The sequence below is a fragment of the Odocoileus virginianus genome, chromosome X, assembly GCF_023699985.2.
Source record: "Odocoileus virginianus isolate 20LAN1187 ecotype Illinois chromosome X, Ovbor_1.2, whole genome shotgun sequence".
NCBI lineage: Eukaryota > Metazoa > Chordata > Mammalia > Artiodactyla > Cervidae > Odocoileus > Odocoileus virginianus.
In genome coordinates this window covers 52159158-52186470 of record NC_069708.1, presented here as the reverse complement: position 1 = coordinate 52186470, position 27313 = coordinate 52159158, and the positions used below count along the sequence as shown (strand labels likewise).

At 38.6% G+C, this 27313-nt stretch overlaps 1 protein-coding gene across 2 annotated transcripts; it reads right to left on the bottom strand.

Moving 5' to 3' along the window:
* Positions 1-384: 384 nt before the first annotated feature.
* On the bottom strand, positions 385-27313 carry NOX1 (NADPH oxidase 1). Of its 2 annotated transcripts, XM_070461895.1 has the most exons (12): positions 26415-27313; positions 23838-23933; positions 15983-16093; positions 15432-15516; positions 14953-15098; positions 14668-14849; positions 14447-14579; positions 7953-8045; positions 6681-6916; positions 6302-6464; positions 5430-5554; positions 385-1774 (listed from the first exon to the last, which is right to left on the bottom strand). In XM_070461895.1, the coding sequence occupies exons 1-12, from the start codon at positions 26424-26426 to the stop codon at positions 1648-1650; spliced, it is 1509 nt and encodes a 502-aa protein (XP_070317996.1). In that variant the 5' UTR covers positions 26427-27313; the 3' UTR covers positions 385-1647. The 2 variants fall into 2 exon arrangements, with proteins under 2 accessions (XP_070317996.1, XP_070317995.1); XM_070461894.1 differs by lacking the exons at positions 23838-23933; positions 26415-27313 and adding an exon at positions 5744-5890 and having other exon boundaries at positions 15983-16365.

Genomic DNA, 27313 nt, shown 5'->3' with positions numbered 1-27313 from the left:
ATTACCTTTTCTGCCAGCTTCCATGAACATTCTAGGCCTTGATATGTTTATTTTAGCAGCAGTCATGTCTTGAAGTGTCAACATATTGAGACGTCAAGACTGAGAGTACAGCCTTTCTCCTTAGGAACTCATTATAATAAGTTTTAAGGAACACTAAGATTCCAAATCAGACTCATTGGAGATCAAGTTATAATTTGGTCAGCAGTTGTCTAATAGGAACCAAATCATCAAGGTAGCAGTGTGCATGTTCCTAAACCCTTATTAAATTTAAATTAGCTAAAATCCAGGAAATTAGTAACAGCAGGGGTATCCCAATCTATTCTCTCAGAAACGTCCATTAGTACTTGTTCTTGATGTCCAGTTAATACATGAAACACAGTTAGCTACCATGAGTTCATGACCTTCCTTTATTTTGTTCAGACTAGTGACTGAAAAAAATCAGTTTTTCTAATCCTTCAAGTCTTGTAGGTTTCTGGACATTTAGAAGCAATCATTCATTTTTGGTCACAGTGGTAGAGAGATAGGTGCGCTAATGTTAATTCAGTAGAAACATTCTTGCAAATCTTATGATTTGAATTGTCTTTGAGCACAACGCAATGTGTGTTATTTTTCCTCTTTTAAGGGCCCCAGTCTTCTTTCCGTCTACTGATTCACTGTGACTACTGACACTCCAGAGCCAGGTGGATGGAAGAAATAAAAGCATTTTGATAGGAGAAAGAAAAGGCATTTTGCTTATATTACTGAACGATTCCTTAATAGGTACATAGGAGCCAAAGAAATGTTGTCAAAATTTTAAATTATCTTTTTAAGACATTAATAACTCCCCTTGATTAAGATGGTAATAAAGAGTCCTTCTTGACTAAATAATCCTCCTAAGATGGAGTTCAGGTTTTCACAATTATTTCCAGCAGAACAAGGCAAGCTAATGACAACATAGCTGACTCTCAATTATGATACAATTTCAGTTACGATTAGCGTACTTTAAAGATAATCTTTCCTAAATGGAGAGCCTAGATAAAGTAACAAAAGATTTATTCATTAAACAGAGGAAAATCTTTCATTTTTTGATAAGCAAAAATAAGTAAAGCATAAGTTGCCATTCACACTGGATAAGACCATGTTTAACAGAATGTACATACTGTTATATAGGGATTGAGTTCTTGATAATTTTATATTTGTTTTACTATTTATGTTTATTATATTTTGTCATTAATTCTTTAATAAATTTTTATTTGAAAAAAAATCACCTTAGAAATTTTCTTGGTGGGTAGGAGGACTAGGAGAATGACCCAGAGTCCAGGATATGGCTAACACTTGGAATCAACAAAATCACCCGAGGTTAAATTATGTAACTGTCAACTGCATCTGCTATCAGGCCTTGCTGCAATTAGGGCATTCCAGAAGGATTTACAGTGATTTTCAAAGAAAGAATCCATGGGCTTTACAATTATGATAACTTCCGAAGTTCTTGGGTCCATGAAGCTCAGTGATGACTAAGTTGAATCCAATCAAAAAAGAGATCCAGGGACTCGAGGCTTGAAAGAAACATGTTACTGTCTTTAAGTGGTTACCTCAACCTGACCAAATCAAGTAAATTGTTGAAGATGAAGAGATTTAAATGCAGATTACTATCCTTATTCCTGTAACTCAGAAATTTTCTTTGTTGAAGTAGAATTGAACCTTCCTAGGATCCAGGCTGGAGTACTGGTGACAGCATTTGCTCAGGCTCTTTGCCAAAGTCTGAGGACCACATAGGAAGACTCCCACCGCCGACCTGCAAGAATAGAATGGTAGCCAGAACTAGAAGGCAGCAAAGGCTGCTGGTGGTTTGTGGGAATGTTTTCTACCTCTGCTATGCCTCTCCTCCCAACAACCTTACATAGAAATTAAGTTACTGACGGTCTCACGTTCTTCATGTTCATCTCACCTTTTCTGTTTGCAATCCCCAATATGCTCCCAGCCCTTAACCCTCTCAGTACTCAACCTTGCCTATTCTACTGAGCACACTCATAGGATATGAAGAGCAGTGTACTATGAACTACTAGACTCTAAAGCCAGGCTGTCTAGGTTCTAATCCCTGTTCTGACATTTGTCTCAGCTGTATGACTTTAGGCAAGTTTCTTAATCTCTCTTTCACCATGCCCCCCCAACCCTGTAAAGTGGGGATAAAAATAGTACCTAGCTCATAGTCTTGTTTGGAGGTTTAAACAAAAACAACATGTGTAAAGCAATTAGAAAAATGCCTGGTACATAGCAACTGCCATTAAAGCCATCCAGTGTTTTTTCACATTGAAGAGGTAGTGATTCTTCCTGCCAAAGATACTCTTTCTAACTAGGCTCTGGGCCTCACTCTCCTTCCTTCCCTTATATCTTCTTCTCCCCTCTTTTATTTGAAATGTAATTCCCATGATATAACATTCAGCCTTTTAGAGTGTGCAGGTGGTGCTTTTTAGTATAACCACCAAGTTGCACAAAATCTGAGAATATTTTCATCTCAAAAAACCCATACACATTAGCAGTCACTTGCCATTTTCTGCCAACCGCCCCCACCCCTGCCCTAGATAATCAAATCTACTTCCTGTCTCTAGATTTGCCTAATCTGGAATCATATGATATGTGGCCTTTTGTGTTGGATTTCTTGCACTTACCATACTATTTTCAAGGTTCATCCATGTTGTAGCATATAACAGTACTTCATTTCTTTTTACAACTAAATGATATTCCATTGTGTGAATATATCACATTTTGTTTATCCATTCATCTGTTGATGGACACTTTTGTTTCCACACTTTTAGGCTACTTTACATACATTCATACACAAGTTTGTGTGTGGACATATGTTTTCATTTCTTTTGGGTATATACTTAGGAGTCAAAATGCTGGGTCATGTGGTGATGGAATTTAACATTTTGAGGAAAGGCCAGAGCTTTCCCAAAGTGGTGCACAGTTTCACATTCCCATAAACAATGTGGGAGAAGCCCGTTTTGCATGTTTATTTTGCATGTTTAGTTTATTTCTATCTACTGGCTCCTGATCTGTCTATAAATATGGTTAGATCATCCTTAAACTAAATAAGCATTTGCTGGACCCTGCCTTCCTCCAACACTGTTGACAGCACTCCTCTAATACATCCTCTCTTGGCTTCTGTGACACTGCTTCTCCACACTCCTACTTCTTCCCTGGCTCATCTTTCTTCTTTCCCACATAATATAAGTATTCCTTAACTATGGTCAACCTGAAACAATAATTAACAGAATCTCTTTCGTTTATATGCTGCTTTCCAGTTTACAGGGCATTTTATATATAATGTCTTGCTTATTATTCATGACAATCCGGCAAGTGAGTAGAGCAGGCACTTACTCATATAAACCCCATTTACAGATGAGGAATCTGAAAATTAGAGGGTTTTCTTTCTAGCTCAAGGTTCCAGAACTGGAAGGTGTCAGGAATTTATCTAATACAATCAGCTTAATCTCTTTCCCATCTTAATGGCTGATTTTATGACTGATTTTCATGTTCCAGCATGTCTCAGAACCCCTCAGAAAACTGAGGTCAGGTCATCAGCTATTTAGTTTTGTGCTCAGTCATGTCTGACTCTTTGTAACCTCATGGACTGTAGCCTGCCAGACTCCTCTGTCTATGGGATTCTCCAGGTAAGAATACTGGAGTGGGTTTCCATGCCCTGCTCTAGGAGATCTTCCTGACCAGGAATTGAACCCACATCTCCTGCTGCTCCTGCCTTGCAGGTGATTTCTTTGCTACTGAGCCACTGGAGAAGCCCATATATATAGTGGTGTGTACCTGTTAATCCCATACTCCCAATTTATTCCTCCCCCTCCTCTTTCCCCTTTGATAGCCATAAGTTTGTTTTTTGTCTTTGAGTCCATTTCTGTTTTATAAATAAGTTCATTTGTACCATATATTTTAGATTCCACATATAAGTGATATATCTTTGTCTGACTTACTTTGCTTAGTATGGTAATCTCTAGGTCCCTCCATGTTGCTGCAAATGGCATTATCTGAGTAGTATTCCATTGTGTGTGAATATGTGTATCACACCCTCTTTATCCATTCATCTGTCAATAGATATTTAGGTTGCTTTCATGTCTTGACTATTGTGAATAGTGCTGTTATGAACATTGGGATGGCATGTATATTTGCAAATTAGACTTTTCTCTGGATATATGCCACAGAGTGGGATTGCTGAATCATATGGCAACTCTAGTTTTTTAAAGAGACCTCCATACTGCTTTCCATAGTGGCTTAACTAATTTATATTCCCACTACTACTGTCAGAGGATTTACTTTTCTTCATACCCTCTCCAGCATTTGCTACTTGTAGACATTTTGATGATGGCCATTCTGACTAGTGTGGAGTGATACTTCATTTTTAGTTTTGATTTGCATTCCTCTAATAATTAGCAATGCTGAGAATCTTTTCATGTGCTTGTTGGTCACCTATATGCCTTCTCTGCAGAAATGGCTATTGAGATCTTCTGCCCATTTTTTAATAGAGTTGGGTTTTTTTTTTTATATTGAGTTGTATAAGTTGTCTGTATATTTTGAAAAGTAAGCCCTTGACAGTTGCACTGCTTGGAAATATTTTCTCCCAGTCTGTAGGTTGTCTTTTCATTTTGTTTATGGTTTCCTTTGCTGTGCAAAAGCTTTGAAGTTTGATATGATCCTATTTTTTAATTTTTGCTTTTATTTCTTTTGCCTTGGGAACCTGATCTAAGAAAATATTACTATGATTTATGTCCAAGAATGTTTTACCTAGGTTCTCTTCTAAGAGTTTTATGGTATCATGTTTTACATTTAAGTCTTTAAGCCATTTTGAATTTATTTTTGTGTATAGTATGAGGGAGCATTCTAACTTCATTGATTTACCTGAGGCTGTCCAGCTTTCCCAACACCATTTGCTGAAAAGACTGTCTTTTTTTCCATTGTATATTCTTGCTTCCTTTGTCAAAAATTAACTGGCCCTAAGTGTGTGGGTTTATTTCTGGGCTCTCTGTTCTGTCCCATTGATCTATATGTTTGTGCCAATGCCAAGATGTTTAGATTACTGTAGCTTTGTAGTATTGTCTAAAGTCTGGGACAGTTATGCCTCCAACTTTGTTATTTTTCTTCAGAACTGCTTTGGCCCAAAATAGTGCATTTGAGTGGTTCTAGTTCTCTCTTTTATTTGGTAATACAGCCAGAACTGAGTTTCTTTGCCTCATTGTTCGAATGCAGGTGGTGACAACAAACGTCTTCTCCCTATTTGGCTGAAATCTCAGATGAAATTTCCTCACTTTTAAGCAAGAATCTAAGATTGGTGCAAATAGTTTTGGCCCCAGAGATCTTTTCCCAAGAGTGTTCAACATGCTGTAATAATTTTCCTAAACCTAATTCTGCAAAATCAACCAACTAGAGGAGAATACACTTACTTGGGGTGAGCGGTAGCTATTGTAGAGAACTCATTGTCCCACATAGGTCTCCCAAAGAAGGTTTTCTGTTTCAGACCTGTCAGGATGTCATTGGCCTTATCAAAGTTTAGTGCTGCATGACCAGCCTGGAGTTGGAGAAATAGGAAGTTAGAAAAAGCAGGTCCTGATAGCTGCCCTTCCTTCAGCCACTTTTAAACTTGAGTGTGAAGGTGAGAGCAGGTAGGAAATCGTAAGATATGATTATTTCTGCTCAGCATGCATTATGTTTTATCTGACCTTTGTCTTAGGGAATTAGTGTGTTTGTTTGAACTCACAAAGCTGCTGTCCCATCCGGTGAGGAAGAGACGGTAGTTTAGAAAACCCACTTTGCCTAATTCCTCCATCTCCTGTTCCAGGGCAGCCAATAGGTCATTGAACCAAGCAAAAGCACCCATCTCCCTGCAGATCCAGTAGAAATAGATCTGGAATCAGCAAAAGAGAATATAGCCTTAAGTGCCTCTTACAATGTGCACTATGATGACATGATTATGCATATATACACTATATTTGTTGATCAAGTCTAAGAGTGACCTGGAAAAAATCACTTCTACAGAGCTGCTGACCTCAAGTGGCATTAATGTCCAGAGTCCTGACAACTTTCCTTATGGAAAGAGCTCAAACATCAGCTTCATTTCAGGTGCTCCAGTTGACAATGAAGACCCAGTTCTTATGGCAAGTCTGCAGGAGTGGATGCCTTGTCTAGGAGAAGTAATCACTCACTCTCGTAACTCCAGGGAGAGGTTACTCTCTTACTAATTGTAAAGAGCTTAGCCCATGAAAACTGTGGACCTGTCAGGCTCAGACCAGATGAAAAATGGTACTTGGGAGTGTACCTTTTGTGTTTCGAGGTTGTGATCTGCATGCTGAAATTTGTACCAGATGGATTTCAAGATAGAAGCAAAGGGTGTAACCCCAATTCCTGCTCCAACCAACACAGCCACTTCATACTGGAAAACATCCTCACTGACAGTGCCAAAAGGTCCATCCACCTGGATCCTGGCAGAAGGCAAAAGAAAATGGGCAAAAGTGAAGTCTCACCTCTACCTGCAACCTCAAACGTCCTCCCAGAGGCATAACTGTTCCACAGCTCACTGTTGCTTGTTTATTTTAATCATATTCCATTTTACCAGACTTAAGGTTCAGTGAGGAATTATTTCTCTTTTCTGCCTGTTTGTGTTCTGGTCTGGATCTCTACTGCTCTTAACGACCTACCTGGGAACTGACGAATACTGTTGTTCAAAAGTCCTTATGAGATTTTCTGTCCAGTCCCCCACTGCTCGGATATGAATGGAGAAGAAGTCTTCCTCTGGAGCGGAGGTCAGGGTAAAGGGATGCCACTCCAGGTAAGAGATTGAGGGGCAATTAACAAAAATATACTGTCCCACTTCCATGCTGAAGCCATGCTTGTGCATCTGTAATTCCAAAACTTTGGATGGGTGCATGACAACCTATGAACGAAGCACAGAGGTCAAGAGAGGCAAATTCAAATGGTGACAGGGGCAAGCAAATAAAGTAAATGAGTAAAGCTGGAGGGCTGCTGATGACAGTAAATTGCAAACAGAAATCCTTTCTGAAAGGGGCAGCAATTACCAAGTCCATACAATGGTTGCACTGTGGAGCAGAGATTCAGCATTATCAGGTTGCTTGATTCTTCAAGAGTCTAGAAATGCTAGTTTTAAATTGAAGCATAGTTGATTTACAATATTGTGTTAGTTTCAGGTGTACAGCAAAGTGATTCAGTTACTATTTTCAGATTAAATTCCATTCTATCTTGTTACAAAATATTGAATATAATTCCCTGTGCTATAACTGGATAAGTTGGAAAACCAACAAGAAATAACATTTTTTGATGTGAAAGCCTCCATCCAGGTTTCTATATGTTAGCGACCAATTCGACTTTCTAAACAATCAGTGTTTGGGCCAAACAAAATATGTCTGTGGGCTAGATTGTTGTTGTTATTGTAGTTCATTTGCTTAGTCATGTCCAATATTTTGCAACCCTGTGGACGTGCCAGGATTCCCTGTCCTCCATCATCTCCTAGAGTTTGCCCAAACTAATGTCCATTGAGTCGGTGATGCTATCCAACCATCTCATCCTATGTCATCCCCTTCTCCTCCTGCCCTCAATCTTTTCCCAGCATCAGGGTCTTTTCCAGTAAGTCAGCTCTCCGTATCAGGTGGCCAAAGTGTTAGAGAAGGGAATGGCTACCCACTCTAGTATTCTTGCCTGGTGAATCCCATGGACAGAGGAGCCTGACGGGCTACAGAGATATGGTGTATACTGCCTGTTAGCAACTTCTGACATAGACCCATGCTGATGATTTCTGCCAAGCCTCTCCAGTTCTGTCCAGCACCAGAGGAACTCAAATATATTGCCCTCAAGTTGCTTTTTATTTCTGTGAAGGTGACAACATGGCAATTTATTTCTATAATCAGGAAGAACAGAACTCTTAGCACAGCAAGAAGAAAGTGCATATTCTTTACCTTGGTAATCACAACCTTCTGCTGAGAGCGGTAAAATCGGAGGATCCTTTCAAAGATGTAAAGAATGCCTGGTGCAAGGATCCATTTCCAAGACTGCACACAGAGACAATAAAAAGTGAGGTTACACACTAATCTCTTCTCTAGGATTTATTTGTGTAGCAGTTCATTCCTTAATTCAATAAATAAATATTTTTGAGTGATGTGTATCATTATTAAGCCACTAATTTCACCAAAACTTGAAGACGGAAATGGAAAGGAGTAATCCACAACAGTTTTATTAACCTGTTACTCATAAAGCAGATCATTTTCTGAAATTTTACAGGTCTCACCAGGAAACAAGAGAAAAGCACAAAAATAAACTACATGGTAATAATATACATTTTTAAGTTATATTTAAAGTTTAATTTTAAGAATCTAAGGCTGGGACTCCCCTGGCAGTCCACTGGTTGGGACTTCACCTTCCAATGCAGGAGGCATGATTTCGATCCCTGGTCAAGGAGCAAAGATCCTGCATGCCTCTCAGTCAAAAAACCAAAACATGAAACAGAAGCAATGTTGTAAAGATTAAAAAAAAAGTTAAGACTCTTTTCCAGGACAACTTGTCCAACCTGAAAAGCCAACAAAGAAGGTTGATGTGAAGTAGAAGCGGATGATTAAAAACAAGGCAAACAAAAAAGTGTGTGGCTCACACTATTGATAACAGCAATATATAAAACTTGGTATTTATTTATCACCTCTTTTCTCAGGTGCTCAAAACATCTAACATACTAATACACTTTTTATCTTGTGTACTTAAAAAAAAGCCTTTCTATCCCTCAGATCTTCTCAAAGGCAGCAGGTTGCTTCCATACCCACAGGGGCTCCTAAAAATACATTTCCTAGCAATGCTAAGTCATGTTCTTTTTTGCACAATTGCTCAATCACAATACATTGGAACTCTGTGGAAAGAGATTTCTTATGCTGTTTCAGGCAAGATACTTCAGTGTGTATCTCTGGGGAAAAAAGAGGCAGAGACAGGGCCAGTAAACCTGAAAAGGGGCATATTACAATTTGATACTACCTCTTATTTGGGAAAAAAAATCCCCAGATGATTCAGAAGACATGAAAAAATATATTTAAGAAGTGGCTAGTCACCAATGGTAGGGGGGAATGTTAGCTTTGAAAGTAATCAGAGAAAATTAATATTAAAATAGCATATTAGCCTCTCAAATTGGAAAACAGCTTTAAACAATGATGCCCACCATTAACTGGGATGCAGAGAAATAGATGTGCATCATTCACATGTGTACCTGGGAAGTACAAATAAATAGCATCTTCCCAAAGAGAAATTTGGCAACACATCTAACAGCCTTGAAAGCATTCCTTCTCTTTGACACAGGAATTTTACTCCTAGGAAATGGAGCATCAAGGAATAATTAAGGCATGCACAAAGTACATGAGTATAGTCATGACTATTTATTAAGGGAAAAAAAATGATAAAAATGGCATATTATACAGATTTTTTTGGAGACCAAACTGTCTTGTCTTTATTTTATTTATTTTTGTATTGAGATATAATTGACATATAACATTAGCTTTATGTGTACAACATAATGATTCAATATTTGTAAATATTGCAAAATGATCACCACAGTACATCTAGTTAACCTTCTGCACCATGCATGGTTACAAAAAAATTTTTTTCCTGTGATGAGAAAAGTCTAAGATTCACTTTCTTGGTACCTTTCAAATATCCTGTTAGTATTATTAATTATAGTCACCATGTACATCAAGTCCTCAGAACTTATTTCATAACTGGAAGTTTGTACCTTTTCACTACTTTCACCCATTTAGCCTACTCCCCAACCCCTGCCTCTGATAACCACCAGTCTGTTCTCTGTATTCTATGAGCTTCTTTTTTCCTTTTTTTTAAAACTACAGTCCTGAGAAAAACTATTAAAAATTCCAATATGTGGAGGCTGAACAACACGCTGCTGAATAACCAAAAAATCACAGAAGAAATCAAAAAAGAAATAAAAATATGCATAGAAACGAAGGAAAATGAAAACACAACAACCCAAAACCTATGGGACTCAGTAAAAGCAGTGCTAAGGGGAAGAAGGTTCATAGCAATACAGGCTTACCTCAAGAAACAAGAAAAAAGACAAATAAATAACCTAACTCTACACTTAAAGCAACTAGAAAAGGAAGAAATAAAGAACCTGAGGGTTAGTAGAAGGAAAGAAATCATAAAAATTATGGCAGAAATAAATGCAAAAGAAACAAAAGAAACCATAGTAAAAATCAACAAAGCCAAAAGCTGGTTCTTTGAGAAGATAAATAAAATTGACAAACCATTAGCAGACGCATCAAGAACCAAAGGGAGAAGAATCAAATCAACAAAATTAGAAAAGAAAATGGAGAGATCACAACAGACAACACAGAAATACAAAGGATCATAAGAGACTACTACCAGTAGCTCTATGCCAATAAAATGGACAACTTGGAAGAAATGGACAAATTCTTAGAAAAGTATAACTTTCCAAAACTGAACCAGGAAGAAATAGAAAATCTTAACAGACCCATCACAAGCATGGAAATTGAAATTATAATCAGAAATCTTCCAGCAAACAAAAGCCCAGGACCAGACGGCTTCACAGCTGAATTCTACCAAAAATTTAGAGAACAGCTAATACCTATCCTACTCAAACTCTTCCAGAAAATTGCAGAGGAAGGTAATTTTCCAAACTCATTCTATGAGGCCACCATCACCCTAATACCAAAACCAGACAAAGATGCCACAAAAAAAGAAAACTACAGGCCAATATCACTGATGAACATAGATGCAAAAATCCTTAACAAAATCCTAGCAAACAGAATCCAACAACATATTAAAAAGATCATACCAAGTGGGCTTTATCCCACTGATGCAAGGATTCTTCAATATCCGCAAATCAATTAACATTAACAAATCAATTAACACCACATTAACAAATTGAAAAATAAAAACTATATGATTCTCTCCAGAGAAAGCATGTGACAAAATTCAACATCCATTTATGATAAAAACCCTCCAGAAAGCAGGAATAGAAGGAATATACCTCGACATAATAAAAACTATATATGACAAACTCACAGAAAACATTATCTTCAATGGTGAAAAACTGAAAGCATTTCCCCTAAAGTCAGGAATCCCACTCTCACCACTACTATTCAACATAGTTTAGGAAGTTTTGACCACAGCAATCAGAGCAGAAAAAGAAATAAAAGGAATCCAGATAGGAAAAGAAGAAGTAAAACTCTCACTGTTTTCAGATGACATGATCCTCTACATAGAAAACCCTAAAGACTCTACCAGAAAATTACTAAAGTGAATCAATGAATATACTAAAGTTGCAGGCTATAAAATCAACACACAGAAATCTCTTGCATTCCTATACACTAACAATGAGAAAACAGAAAGAGAAATTAAGGAAACAATCCCATTCACCATTGCAACGGAAAGAATAAAATACCTAGGAATATATCTACCTAAAGAAACAAAAGACCTATTTTTAGAAAACTATAAAACACTGATGAAAGAAATCAAAGAGGATACAGATAGATGGAGAAATATACCGTGTTCATGGATCGGAAGAACCAATATTGTGAAAATGACTATACTACCCAAAGCAATCTATAGATTGAATGCAATCCCTATCGAGCTACCAACGGTATTTTTCACAGAACTAGAACAAATAATTTCACAGTTTGTATGAAAATACAAAAAACCTTGAATAGCCAAAGCAATCTTGAGAAAGAAGAATGGAACTGGCGGACTCAACCGGCCTGACTTCAGGCTCTACTACAAAGCCCCAGTCATCAAGACAGTATGGTACTGGCACAAAGACAGAAGTATAGATCAATGGAACAGAATAGAAAGCCCAGAGATAAATCCATGTACCTATGGACACCTTATCTTTGACAAAGGAGGCAAAGATATACAATGGAAAAAAGACAACCTCTTTAAAAAGTGGTGCTGGGAAAACTGGCCAACCACTTGTAAAAGAATGAAACTAGAACACTTTCTAACACCATACACAAAAATAAACTCAAAATGGATTAAAGATCTAAATGTAAGACCAGAAACTATAAAACTCCTAGAGGAGAACATAGGCAAAACCCTCTCTGACAGAAATCACAGCAGGATCCTCTATGACCTATCTCCCAGAATATTGGAAATAAAAGCAAAAATAAACAAATGGGACCTAATTAAACTTAAAAGCTTTTGCACAACAAAGGAAACTATAAGCAAGGTGAAAAGACAGCCTTCACAATGGGAGAAAATAATAGCAAACGAAGCAACAGACAAAGGATCAATCTCAAAAATATACAAGCAACTCCTGCAGCTCAACTCCAGAAAAATAAATGACCCAATCAAAAAATGGGCCAAAGAACTAAACATACATTTCTCCAAAGAAGACATACAGATGGATAACAAACACATGAAAAGATGCTCAACCTCACTCATTATCAGTGAATAGACATTTTTTTAAAAAGACATACAGATGGCTAACAGACACATGAAAGGATAAAAAATGTCACTAAAATTATCAGGGAAATGCAAATCAAAACCACACTGAGACATTACCTCATACTTGTCACAATGTCCATTATTTAAAAGACAACAAATAACAAGTGTTCATAAGAATGTGGAAGAAAGAGAATCCTTTCACACTGTTGAAGGGAGTATAAATTGGTGCAGCCATTAAGTAAAACAGTATGGCAGTTCCTCAAAAACTTAAAAACAGAACTATCATAGGAGCTAGCAACTCTACTTCTGGGTACAGTTGACCCTTGAACAACATGAGTTTGAACTGCACATGTCCATTTATATGCAGATTTTTAAATAAATACATAAACAGTGGAAACTGTGTCAGACTTTATTTTTCGGGCTCCAAAATCACTACAGATGGTGATTGCAGCCATGAAATTAAAAGACACTTACTCCTTGGAAGGAAAGTTATGACCAACCTAGATAGCATATTAAAAAGCAGAGACATTACTTTGTCAACAAAGGTCCATCTAGTCAAGGCTATGGTTTTCTCAGTAGTCATGTATGGATGTGAGAGTTGGGCTGTGAAGAAAGCTGAGCACCGAAAAATTGATGCTTTTGAACTATGGTGTTGGAAAAGACTCTTGAGAGTCCCTTGGACTGCAAAGAGATCCAACCAGTCCATCCTAAAGGAGATCAGTCCTGGGTGTTCATTGGAAGAACTGGTGCTGAAGCTGAAACTCCAATACTTTGGCCACCTCATGCGAAGAGTTGACTCATTGGAAAAGACCCTGATGCTGGGAGGGATTGGGGGCAGGAGGAGAAGGGGACGACAGAGGATGAGATGGTTGGATGGCATCACCGACTCTATGGACATGTTTGAGTAAACTCCGGGAGTTGGTGATGGACAAGGAGGCCTGGTGTGCTGCGATTCATGGGGTCGCAAAGAGTTGGACACGACTGAGTAACTGAACTGAAGTGAACTGACAGTACTACAAGATCTGTGGTTGGTTGAGTCTACTAAAGTCAAACTGTGGATACAAAGGTCCAAATGTAAAATTATACACAGATTTTTTACTTCCCGAGGATTGTCACTCCTAACTCCCTCTGTTGTTCAAGGGTCAATTGTATCTTTCCAAAGTAACCAAAAAGCACTAACTGGAAAAGATCTACTGCATCATTATTTAGAATAACCAAGATATGGAAGCAACCTAAGTGTCCATTGATAGATGAATAGATAAAAAAGATGTTATTTTATATATACATATATAATAGATGTTTTATATATATATATATATTACACATATTATTACTCAATGACAAAACAAGTGAAATCTTGCCATTTGCAACAACATGGATGGACCCTGAGGACATTATGCAAAGTTAAATAAGTCAGAGAAAGACAAATTCCACATGATTTCACATATGTGGGATCTAAAAAGCAAAACAAATGAACAAACAAAACAGAAACAGATTCATTGATACAGAGAAGAGATTGGTGATGCCAGAAGGGGTATGGGGGGGAATGCATAACACAGGTGAGGAGATTAAAAGGTACAGATTTTCACTTATAAAATAAATCACAGAGATGTACACCATGCAGAATATAGTCAATAATATTTTAATAATTCTCTATGGTGACAGATGGCAACTTATTACACTGATCATTTTGTAATATATAAAAATACCAAATCACTCAGTTGTACACTTGAAATTAATATATACTGTAGGTCAATTATACTTCAATTTGAAAAGAAAAAAAAGTTGAACTCAAAAACAAAGTAGTAAGGGAAAGCTGGAAGGTGAGGGAAATTGGGAGATGCTGATCAGAAAGTACAAGCATTCAGCCATAAGATGAATAACCTACTCCACAGGAGTCAGCACCAGGCTGAACTAATAATGATTATATTAATGAGTGATAATAACAACAATGACAATAACATCTCCTAGCAAAAGTCTACTATCCTTGTCCTGGTCTTACCTCAGCAGGGAGCCCTTCAAATTGGGGAGGCTTGCAGTGGGAGGCAGGATCATCCCACTTCTCAAAAAACTCTGCACACATGTGAGGATGATTCTCAGCCATGCTCTCTTCTGTTTGACCCCGGACAATTCCACTGAGGCAGAAAAAAAGGACAATATGTGGCAAAGAATTACACAAGATCAGGAACAAGATCATGAAAAATGGGAGTTTGAGGACCTTACCCAAGACCATGAATTCCTAAGCCAATGAAGTAGATGATAAAAATGTGGTGTGTATACCAGAAGACCTCAAAATAACTCCTCCGGATAAATTCCATAGCTGAAGTCACCATTAGAACTAGAGCCATTGTGATGATCACTCCAGTGAGACCAGCAATGCTGGTGAATGTCACGTACACCACTGTCTAGGAAAGGAGAAATTTCAACCAGACACAATGTCCATCAAGGACACCATGACCTTCCTGCTCATGTCCAGGTCCCAGATGCTTTTCCCTTGAATCAACTCACTGTGTTTGAGGACTGGATGGGATTTAGCCATGAATCATTCTCCTGATGAGGTAGGTTGGAGAGAATGGAAGCAAGGGATCCATCTGTGGCCTGTCTGCTTCTGCTATATCGTTCAAGGTTAAACAGGTGTGCAATGATGTGAATAGCTAAATGGAAAGATGGAAAAGAATGTGAAAGTTGTCTCAGAAACATCATGGCAGGTATGCCTCACTAGAAAGGGAAAATCCTACATGTGGTACCAAGCAGAATGGTGAGTCCACATAAAGTGCCCAATAATGATTACAGAGAGAATTAAGATCTTTTTTATATTTACTCCTAAAGGAATAGAATGTAAATTCCATGAAAGCAGGTCTAAAATAGTGCCTGGCAAATAGTGCCAGGTGTTCAATAAATATATTTTGAATGTTTACACACATGGATGAATGAATCTATATTCTGAATGTCTGGAAGCCTGCAGGTTCATCCGTTGCCCCAGTTACCTGTGTGTAGGCAGATCATATATCCCACCAGTTTGTGGAAGGAGAGGTTGTGATCCAGTTGCTTTCTCAGGGTACTCCTATAAAGCTACAAATGTGAAATGATCATGGTCAGGTGTCTCCAGAGAGCTTTATGAAATTCACTATATGGGCTTCCCTGGTTGCTCAGATGATAAAGAACCTGCCTGCAATGTAGGAGACATAGGTTCAATCCCTGGGTTGGGAAGATACCCTGGAGAAAGAAATGGCTACCCACTCCAGTATTCTTGCCTGGAGAATTCCACAGACAGCAAAGCCTGGCAGCCTGCAGTCCGTGGGATCACAAAGAGTTGTACACAACTGAACAACTAACATTTTCAGTTTCAATATATAACCAACATGTCTTACATAAAGCATGCCAATACCCACCCACTCTTGCTTACCCCCTTGCCTCATCCCCCAAAGGAGATCTCTGGCTTCCATTTCTAGGGGCTTGGTGTTGAGCTGGCCTATTGAGATGTACAGAGTCTTTTTTCTTCAATGTGAAAAATGACCTACAAGTGGTTAGGACTCACTGAGCAGGTGCCTCTCAGGAAAGACAGCAAATTTCGACACACAGGAAGAAGGATCAGCATGCTGTTAAAATTCAAGCAGCGAGCAGAGGCTCGGGCCCATGCCAGAGCTGACTAGAACAGAGGAGAGAAGAAACCATCAGCTGCTTCATCTCTTCATCTACCAGGTGAGCACAGGCCTGGTCCACTTGTCTTAGACCTGGACAATGAGTCCAAATGCTGTTTACAAATGACAGAAAATTTGCTGAACTTAATATCGAGTTGAGAAATCCTCATGACAGTGGTTTGGAAATGTTTGACTACCCATTTATCAATATGAAAGAGAACAGGATTTAATGATTTGAGTTAACAAATAAATTCTGAGTGTAACACTTTGCAATGAGGATTTTTGCTTAATATGGTCAATTATGATTTTAGTTCATCATTTGTAAAATAATCTTGAATATATATATATATAGTATTTTAAATATAGCTTAGATATTTTGAGTTATAATTATATTGACTATTTTTCTTTTCTCTATACTTTCTAATGTTGCAGTTATAAGTATGTAATAATCATGCAAAAAAACAATAAAAAATTAACTGTTTATATTTAAGATCCCTTTAATAATTGAATAAAACAAAACAAAGAAACCCCTCAGAGTAAAACTTTAAACCTAGGTAGAGATTTGAGAAGGGAGAATTTCTAAGAACATAATTTCAAAATTATCTCCTTGGGTGGTCAGGCAGCATACATCAGTTCAGTTCAGTTCAGTCACTCAGTCACGTCCAACTCTTTGTGACCCCATGGACTGCAACACACCAGGCCTCACTGTCTATCACCAACTCCTGGAGTTTGCACAAACTCAAGTCCATTGAGTCAGTTATGCCATCCAACCATCTCATCCTCTGTCATCCCCTTCTCCTCCTGCCCTCAATCTTTCCCAGCATCAGGGTATTTTCCAATGAGTCAACTCTTTGCATGAGGTGGCCAGAGTATTGGAGTTTCAGCTTCAGCATCAGTCCTTCCAATGAACACCCAGGACTGATCTCCTTTAGGATGGACTGGTTGGATCTCCTTGCAGTCCAAGGGACTCTCAAGAGTCATCTCCAACACCACAATTCAAAAGCATCAATTCTTCGGTGCTCAGCTTTCTTTACAGTGCAACTCTCACATCCATACATGACCACTGGAAAAGCAATAGCCTTGACAAATGGACCTTTGTTGACAAAGTAATGTCTCTGCTCTTTAATATGCTATCTAGGTTGGTCATAACTTTCCTTCCAAGGAGTAAGCATATTTTAATTTCATGGCTGCAGTCACCATCTGCAGTGATTTTGGAGCCCCCCAAAATAAAGTCAGCCACTGTTTCCACTGTTTCCCCATCTATTTGCCGTGAAGTGATGGGACTGGATGCCATGATCTTAGTTTTCTGAATGTTGAGCCAACATTTTTCACTCTCCTCTTTCATTTTCATCAAGAGGCTCTTTAGTTCTTCTTCACTTTTTGCCATAAGGGTGGTGGCATCTGCATATCTGAGGTTATTGATATTTCTCCTGGCAATCTTGATTCCAGCTTGTGCTTCCTCCAGCCCAGCGTTTTTCATGATGTACTCTGCATATAAGTTAAATAAACAGGGTGACAATATACAGCCTTGATGTACTCATTTTCCTATTTGGAACCAGTCTGTTGTTCCATGTCCAGTTCTAGCTGTTGCTTCCTGACCTGCATACAGGTTTCTCAAGAGACAGGTCAGGTGGTCTGGTATTCCCATCTCTTTCAGAATTTTCCACAGTTTATTGTGATCTACATAGTCAAAGGCTTTGGCATAGACCATAAAGCAGAAATAGATGTTTTTCTGGAACTCTCTTGCTTTTTTTATGATCCCGCAGATGTTGGCAACTTGATCTCTGGTTCATCTGCCTTTCCTAAAACCAGCTTGAACATCTGGAAGTTCATGGTTCACATATTGCTGAAGCCTGGCTTGGAGAATTTTGAGCATTACTTTGCTAACATGTGAGATGAGTGTAATTGTGGTACTTTGAACACTCTTTGGCATTGGCTTTCTTTGGGATTGGAATGAAAACTGACCTTTTCCAGTCTTGTGGCCACTGCTGAGTTTTCCAAATTTGCTGGCATATTGAGTGAAACAATTTCACAACATCATCTTTTAGGATTTGAAGTAGCTCAACTGGAATTCCATCACCTCCACTAGCTTTATTCGTAGTGATGCTTCCTAAGGCCCACTTGACTTCACATTCCAGGATATCTGGCTCTAGGTGAGTGATCACACCATCGTGATTATCTGGGTCGTGAAGATCTTTTTTGTACAGTTCTTCTGTGTATTCTTGCCACCTCTTCTCAATATCTTCTGCTTCTGTTAGGTTCATACAATTTCTGTCCTTTATTGAGCCCATCTTTGTATGAAATGTTCCCTTGGTATCTCTAATTTTCATGAAGAGATCTCTAGTCTTTCCCATTCTATTGTTTTCCTCTATTTCTTTGCAACTGATCACTGAGAAATGCTTTCTTATCTCTCCTTGCTATTCTTTGGAACTCTGCATTCAAATGGGTATATCTTTCCTTTTCTCCTTTGCTTTTTGCTTCTCTTCTTTTCACAGCTATTTGTAAGGCCTCCTCAGACAGCCATTTTGCCTTTTTGCATTTCTTTTTCTTGGGGATGGTCTTGATCCCTGTCTCCTGTACAATGTCACAAACATCTGTCCATAGTTCATCAGGTACTCGTCTATAAGATCTAGTCCCTTAAATCTATTTCTCACTCCCACTGTATAGTCATAAGGGATTTGATTTAGGTCATACCTGAATGGTCTAGTGGTTTTCCCCACTTTCTCCAATTTAAGTCTGAATTTGGCAATAAGGAGTTCTTGATCTGAGCCACAGTCAGGTCCTGGTCTTGTCTTTGCTGACTGTATAGAACTTCTCCATCTTTGGCTGCAAAGAATATAATCAATGATTTCGGTGTTGGCCATCTGGTGATGTCCATGTGTAGCATCTTCTCTTGTGTTGTTGGAAGAGGGTGTTTGCTATGACCAGTGCGTTCTCTTGGCAAAACTCTATTAGCCTTTGCCCTGCTTCATTCTGTACTCTAAGCCCAGATTTGCCTGTTACTCTAGGTGTTTCTTGACTTCCTACTTTTGCATTCCAGTTCCCTATAATGAAAAGGACATCTTTTCGGGTGTTAGTTCTAAAAGGTCTTATAGGTCTTCATAAAACCATTCAACTTCAGCTTTTTCAGCATTACTGGTCAGGGCATAGACTTGGATTACTGTGATATTGAATGGTTTGCCTTGGAAACAAACAGAGACCATTCTGTCGTTTTTGAGATTGCATCCAAGTACTGCATTTTGGACTCTTTTGTTGACCGTGATGGCTACTCCCTTTCTTCCAAGGGATTCCTGCCCACAGTAGTAGATATAATGGTCATCTGACATAAATTCACCCATTCCAGTCCATTTTAGTTCGCTGATTCCTAGAATGTCGACATTCACTCTTGCCATCTCCTGTTTGACCACTTCCAATTTGCCTTGATTCATGGACCTAACATTCCAGGTTCCTATGCAATATTGTTCTTTACAGCATCAGACCTTGCTTCCATCACCAGTCACATCCACAACTGGGTGTTGTTTTTGCTTTGGCTCCATCTCTTCATTCTTTCTGGAGTTATTTCTCCACTGATCTCCAGTAGCATATTGGGCACCTACTGACCTGGGGAGTTCATTTTTCAGTGTCCTATCTTTTTGCCTTTTCATACTGTTCATGGGTTCTCAAGGCCAGAATACTGAAGTGGTTTGCCATTCCTTTCTCCAGTGGACCACATCTGATCTAATAGTAGAAGATGCTAGAAAAGGAGACAAGGAATCAGTGCTTCAAAGTATTAAGCCCAGAAACAGGCTTGATTAGGTATAGACTGGACAGAATATGTTCAACTCCATGGTAGCTAATTTCGATTTCTCTCCTCAACTGTAAAGCTGGTCTCTGAGTCAGCTTCATGTACTTGCGACTGCATACAATGTAGTATGACAATTTCACAGCAGCAACAAAGGTGGTGGCAGCAGCCAGACAATTTTTGTTGCACTTCATCTGACTGGCCAGCCTTACATTTGTGCCTGTCAATGACTTGCTAAAAGGAAGAAGATGAGGCAGAGTCAACAATTTCTTTGCCTTTTTTTGGAGAAGGAAATGGCAACCCAGTCCAGTATTCTTGCTTGGGGAATCCCATGGACAGAGAAGCCTGGCAGGCTACAGTCCATGGAGTCTCAAAGAGTTAGACATGACTTAGAGACCAAACAACAACAACTAAAGAAACAGATAGATATATTACTCTATCACAAATTTGTTTTATTGTATATTTTGATTATATTTCAATATAATTGGTTTCTATTGTAATCTCATATATTTTATTGACTATGTTTAAAAATATTATTCTGAAAGGGAGTTGGTAGGTAGCCTTCACTAGACAGAGTAATCCATGGTATTGAAAAGAACACCTCTAGTTATGCAATTGATTTTTACAATAAAAGATTTGTCACTGAATCTGGATCAGGAAGATCCCCTGGAGTAGGAAATGGCAGCACACCCCAGTATTTTTGTCTGGAAAATTCGATGGACAGAGGAGCCTGGTGGGCTACAGTGCATGGGGTCACAAGAGTTGAACATGACTGAGCAACCTAATCACCACCACCACCCACCTTTTTCTAATAATCTTTTTGGCACAAAGACTATTTTTCCATATACCCTAAACCCAGACAATGTGACATTGGTTTAATAAGCCAGGTCAAGATCTGCCTACATCCATAATGGCTTACAATGTCTGGCAGTACAATGAATATGAGCTGCCCTACTGTTTTCCATTTCTGACTCTTCCACATGACCTGTGTTTTCTCCCTCTGCTGAGTCACACCCCAGCTGTTTTTGGTAGGGATAGCCTGTTCTGTTTCTGAGTAAATTTCCTCTGTTCATCTCAAAGATCCTGCATTTCCACATTAGTTCCCACCGCTTGCTTATTTGAGTCACAGAGGTTCCTTAAAGCTAAAATTGACAAGTGAATTGAAAAATATAGGACTACAATTTCACAGCTTCATATTCTTTTGAGGATATCTGTATGTGATGAATTCCTTTTAGAGCAAATCTTTTTTTTCCCCCGTAACAGCACATTGAAATACACCAATTTATGTTCACTTTTCAACACTAACTGATGTTTTAAATCAATTGCAGCTGTCATTAATGCCTCATTGACTATGGATTTAAACTCATTCCTCTGAATAAAATAACTCTATTTTCCCAAAGGAAGCATAAATTTCAGACATGCCCTTGGGAATGATTAAATAAAGTATGGTACCTCAATGCCATGAACTGTTATTCTCTTCAAAGAATGAGTGTTATCTATATGTAGTGGTGTAAGGCTGGTAAATGCTTCACAGCCAGCTTTCAGGGGAAGGAAGATTCTTGATTTCCAGTGTTTGTCAGTTTACCTGTTGTAAATACTCCCACCATAGCAGATTTCAAGATATCAACCTATGTCGTTAAACAACACTGAATGTAGAGTTGGGAAGAGATGCACAACTGGCAACTGCATACTGGCATGAGCTGGTTCCAGCACATTACTGGTTATATACGTACATGGAGAGAGATCTGAGATACACTAAGTGTAAGAAGAAATTTCCAGCCAATATCTACAATGTGATCCTTTTTTTTCCTTTGGTTAATTTTTTTAAGTGTCCTATTGAATGTGTTTATCAAAACTCATAGAAGCGTACACCAAAAAGAGCAAGTTTTACTGTTTATAAGGAATAAGTGAATAAAAATATTACCTATCTCAAAAACAAAATCTATATGTCTAATTCATTTGTGAGTATACGTCGGTGTGTCTTTAGAGACACACAAGTTGAGCCATTAACAAAGGTTATCTCCACGGAAAGTGGTGGGGGAGTGATTTTCACATTTTATTCTAACACTTCTCTATCATTTGATCTCCTCGAAAGCAGTATAATTTATAGTTAATTTTTTATATAAAGGATTTTACAAGATGAAATGTCCACAGGATATCAGCATAATTAATTTTTCTGCTGCTGACTTTTTGATCATAAAGCGATTCTGTTCTTCATAGTTAGTCACACTTATTACATCATTCTCTTAATAAAAAACTATTTTTAAAACAATTTAACACTTCCTTTGGAGTTATAGTTTCCAAAGAAGGATCAAGGAGCAACATTTAAAATGGAAAACAGCCGGGTGAAATAAGTCTGAACAGAACATTCAAATGAGTTGTGATCTTAACACGAATCATTTGATTATTAAGAGACAAGAAGGATTTTTAAAAAGGACTAGCTGTCTTTAAACATTTACACTGGGTGAGTCTTCCTGGAAAGCTAATGAAAAGAGGCACCATCAAGATGAGAGTGACTTCTTCAAATCCCTACATGTTACTGAATAAATGATAAGAGTTAGCTGTCAAATTTGTTTCTTTAACCAGACAGTGGCCAGATCGACGAGCCTGTGAGTGAACCATTCTCATCTCCAAGCTTCTTCTTGTTCACTTCCACGCCAATGTGCCATACCCACCTCACCCTTCCTCTCCTGTCCTTATAATCTGCTCCTTCCCCAGGCTTCTCCATCCTGTTACTCTGACTTGACCCCATCTTTCTACAGGCCCTGAATTTGGCAACACCACCCACTCCACAAAACTTGCCACACCAAGTATCCCTCTTGTTTGATAGGTATTTTTCTGTGAGATCAGTCTACAGCAATGGTTTTCAAGTTGTTCATTAATTTGTTTTTAGCCAAAGTCTTTCTTAAAATCATAAGCAGAAATCCACAAGACAGATAAGTGCTGCTTTGGTTGATGTAGGGACACTGTCCAGTTAGCTTTCCCCTCACACTCTGCAGGGACACCTGAATTTCTATGGAAACCAGTTTGAAAATTACTCAATATTTCTTTATTGTGTGTTTTCATTATTAGAGCTGGGGAGTGTGCCCTGGATAAGGCTGTCAGATTAGCAAACAAAAATACATGATGATGAGCTAAATTTGAACTTTAAAAAATGAATCATTTTCTGATATGCCCCTGTCTCATGCAATATTTGGAATAAGTGATACCCCCCCAAAAAAATACTTGTTGGGACTTGCCTGGTGGTCCAGTGGTTGAGAGTCCACTTTGCAGTGGGGGAGGGGGGACGCCGGTTCAATCCCTGATGAGGGAACTGGGATCCCACCTGCCATGCAACAACTAAACCCACAAGCCACAGCTACTGAGCCCAGGTGCTACAACTAAAGAGTCTGTGCATCACAGCACCACAAGGAGAGATCTCTCATGCCACAACTAACACTTGACACAGCCAAATAAATAAATACTAAATTTAAAAAAAAAAGAGTTGGGGCTTCCCTGGTGGTCCAGTGGTTAAGAATTCACCTTGCAACCCAAGGGACACCAGTTCGATCCCTGGTCCAGGAAGATCCCATGTGTGGCAGAGCAACTAAGTGGCCACAACTATTTAGCATGTGCTCTAGAGCCTGGGAGCTACAACTACTGAAGCCCAGATGCCCTAGAGCCCGTGCTCCACAACAAGAGAAGCCACCATAGTGAGAAGCCTGGGCACTGCAAAGAAGAGTAACCCTGGCTCGACACAACTAGAGAAAAGGCCCACATAGCAGTGAAAGCCTAGCACAGCCAAAAATAAATAAGTAAAATAAATAAAAAAGATTTGTTATTTTTCTGGAATTCAAATTTACCTGGGTAGCCTGAAGTTTTTTCTGGTGACCCTAACTCTAGGGGAAATGAGGGCATTGGGTCACAAAGGAGCCAGGGTCAGAGACAAGAAAAAACAGAGAGATTCCCGACATCACAACTGTGATACTCACCCCCAGTATTTGTCTTGTGTAGTAGTACTTGGTGGCCTTCTCAAATGACAGGAAGGCATGCACGAACAGGAAAACATTCAGCACCAACCAAGCAGCCTAGAGGAAGAAAAATGAAGCAAGGAATAAAGTGAAATTTGGGTATGGGAAGGAGTAGATAAGGGGTAAAGAATAGCTTCACCATTTGGCTATTTTGTGTTTATATGTTTTCTTTTTTTGGCAGAGGGCGTGCACTGTGAGCCATGGGGAATCTTAGTTCCCTGACCAAGGATCTAACCTGTGCCCCCTGCAGTGAAAGTGCAGATTCCTAACCACTGGACCATCAGGAAAATCCTATATCTGTTTTCATTTTAAATGAGTAAACTTAATCTCAGAGTGAGTCAGGACTTCAAGACATGCACTAATGATGCTAATCACCAAGGTCAGCCAATCAAGGCTCACAGGCCAAAATATAGCTCACCACCTGTTTTGTACAGCCTACAGGCTAAAGAATGGTTTTTATACTTTTTCCCATTTTTAAATGGTTAGAAAAATCAAAAGAAGAAAATATTTCATGACACACAAAAATTATATGAAATTCAAATTCCAGTATCTATAAATACAATGGTATTGGAACTTAGCCACACCTACTTATTTCTGTATTGTTTATAACTGCTTTTGTGATTCAGTGGAAGTGTCGAGAAATTGTGACAGAGAACATATGGCTCGCAAAGCCTAAAATATGTACAATCTAGCCTTTTACAGAAAACATTTGCCAACTTCTGGACTAGAGCATTCAAACTATTGCTCCTAAAAGATGGCAATGAGTGAATAAATGGATTTCTAAAGAAACAAAAAATAAATTCAACATCTATAACAATACCCATCTGAAGACAATAAACCATTCCAGATGGGCCTGCCTCTTTAATTATACCCTGACATACGCTTCCCTGTTTTTAGGTTGTTATTCTTTTCTTCAAATTAACCTATCATTGCTGTGGACTCATTTGAGCGCTTAAGACTTCATCTGTTCCAAGATCTGTCTCCATTGGCAAAGAGAGAAATTTGGAACCTACTCTCCATTGCTTTGGAGAACAAAGTGTAATTGATCAGGACTTTGGGGGCACTGGAATACATACCTCTAATATATATCTGTGGCCCTAGGATGGTCCAGAACCATCTCAGCCCTATGGGTAGAGGGCCTTTAATCTAGAATATGGTCCATTCAGATTCCCTAGATCTGGACCACTCACACCTGTAGCATCATAACAGTAATTTGAAGCATGATGTTGGAGTCAAACTCCCTGGGCTCAAATTCTAGCTCCACCACTTTCTAGCTCTGTAATCTTACATCTGTGATTTAACTTTTCTGAACCTCAATTTCTTCACTTATAAAATGAGGATAATAACAATATCTACACCACAGCAATGCTGTGGATGTTACATGAGATAATACATGTGAAGTGATTAATACAATGCTTGGTGCATTGTACAAGCTCAATAGATTCTGGCTGTGTCATCACCAGACTGGCTTTTCCACTCAATTTCTTTCTGCATTCTTTGCCCACACACCCTTTCCAGAGTTGTGTGTCTTCCAGAGATCTTTGACCCTAATGGAAAAAGAGAGGTGAAAGCCACAGATAATTCAAGAGTTTAGAAGACAAGGTAGAGAACCTTATTTAGAGAGAGCAAAAATATTTCAGAATCTGACAGGGACACAGAGGCAAAGAACACTGTGTCAGCCAAATAATCAACTGCAGGTAAGATGAATGATGAAATGCAGTGATATCTGTAAGGAATTCCACACCCTTCCCCACCTTGACTATAATTTCCTCCACTATGAATGGAAAAGAAAGTCAAGTAGAAGACCTGACAGGAAGGAGGAGTAAAAGTATTTTGGGGGTAATTTATTTTTCATTAAAAAAATAGCAAAGGAGTACATGTCAAAGATAACAAGAAGTCTGAGCCCTCTGGAGAGATTGGTACAAGATGGAAAGATATTTAAATCATCATCACCTAAGAGAGGGATTTAAAAGAGAGGATTTTAGAGCTATAAACACTCATATTTATATGTAACCTAGTTTTCATTAATCCTCCCCCACCTACAACACAGGTGACCTGAAGTCTAGAGAAGATAAATAATTTTGTCTTGGTCACTCAGTTAATAGCAGAAATGAAGCTAGAGTTCAGTTAGAGAGTGTGTTAGGAGAAGGGGATTGTGTACATGTAGTGTGGTAAAGGAGTTATGGCTTGAACACTGGGGAGCTGGATTTAAGTGATGGCTCTGTAATCAATTCACTGTGTGACATCTGGATCTTATTTTCCCTTGTAAAATCAAAGAGTTGGTTTCTTTCTACACTACCTAAAGCCATAGCCACTAACCACATGTGGCAACTAAGTACATGAAATATGTCTAGTTTTAATTGAGATGTGCTGTAAGTATAAAATATACATTGGATTTCAAAAACAGTAAAAATAAAATAATACAAATTATCTCATTAATATTTTTATATTGATTACATGTTTAAAGGATAACATTTTAAATATACTGGGTTAAACAAGATATATTACTGGACATTCATTTCACCATTTTCTTCTTACCTTTTTCAACATAGGTATTCAGTTCAGTTCAGTCGCTCAGTCGTGTCCAACTCTTTGTGACCCCATGAACCGCAGCATGCCAGGCCTCCCTGTCCATCACCAACTCCCGGAGTTTACCCAAACCCATGTCCATTGAGTTGGTGATGCCATCCAACCATCTCATCCTCTGTCATCCCCTTCTCCTCATGCCTTCAATCTTTCCCAACATCAGGGTCTTTTCAAATGACTCAGCTCTTCATATCAGGTGGCCAAAATACTGGAGTTTCAGCTTCAACATCAGTCCTTCCAATGAACACCCAGGATCAATTTCCCCTAGGATGGACTGGTTGGATCTCCTTGTAGTCCAAGGGACTGTCAAGAATCTTCTCCAATACCACAGTTCAAAAGCATCAATTCTTCTAAGCTCAGCCCTCTTTACAGTCCAACTCTCACATCCAAACATAGGTATTAGACAATTTTAAAATTACATATGTGAGTTCACATTATATTTCTAGTGGACAGTGCTAGGCCATGATCTCTAAGATCACTTCTACTTCAAACATTCAATGATTTTATGATTTCTTGGTGTCAGCAGGATAGAAAGAATGGAGAGAAATGAGTGCTCCATAGCAGTAGTTAGAAGTGAAATGGAAAAGAAAAAGAGGAGGAAAAAAAAAGAAAACAGATTGAAATTCCAAATACTTGTGGTTTATAGCCTTGTCTCTTTATCAATCAATTTCTGGAGTTGGACTGATTTCTAAAATACTGAAATACATCATACACAGAAAAGTATAATAAACATATATATGCAATCCTAGGATTGGACCTTTCAGTGATAACTGACCTTGAAGAGCTCAATATTGTCATGGAATCTTTCCCTTTCCAGTAACTGTACACATATTAACAAACACAACATCTCC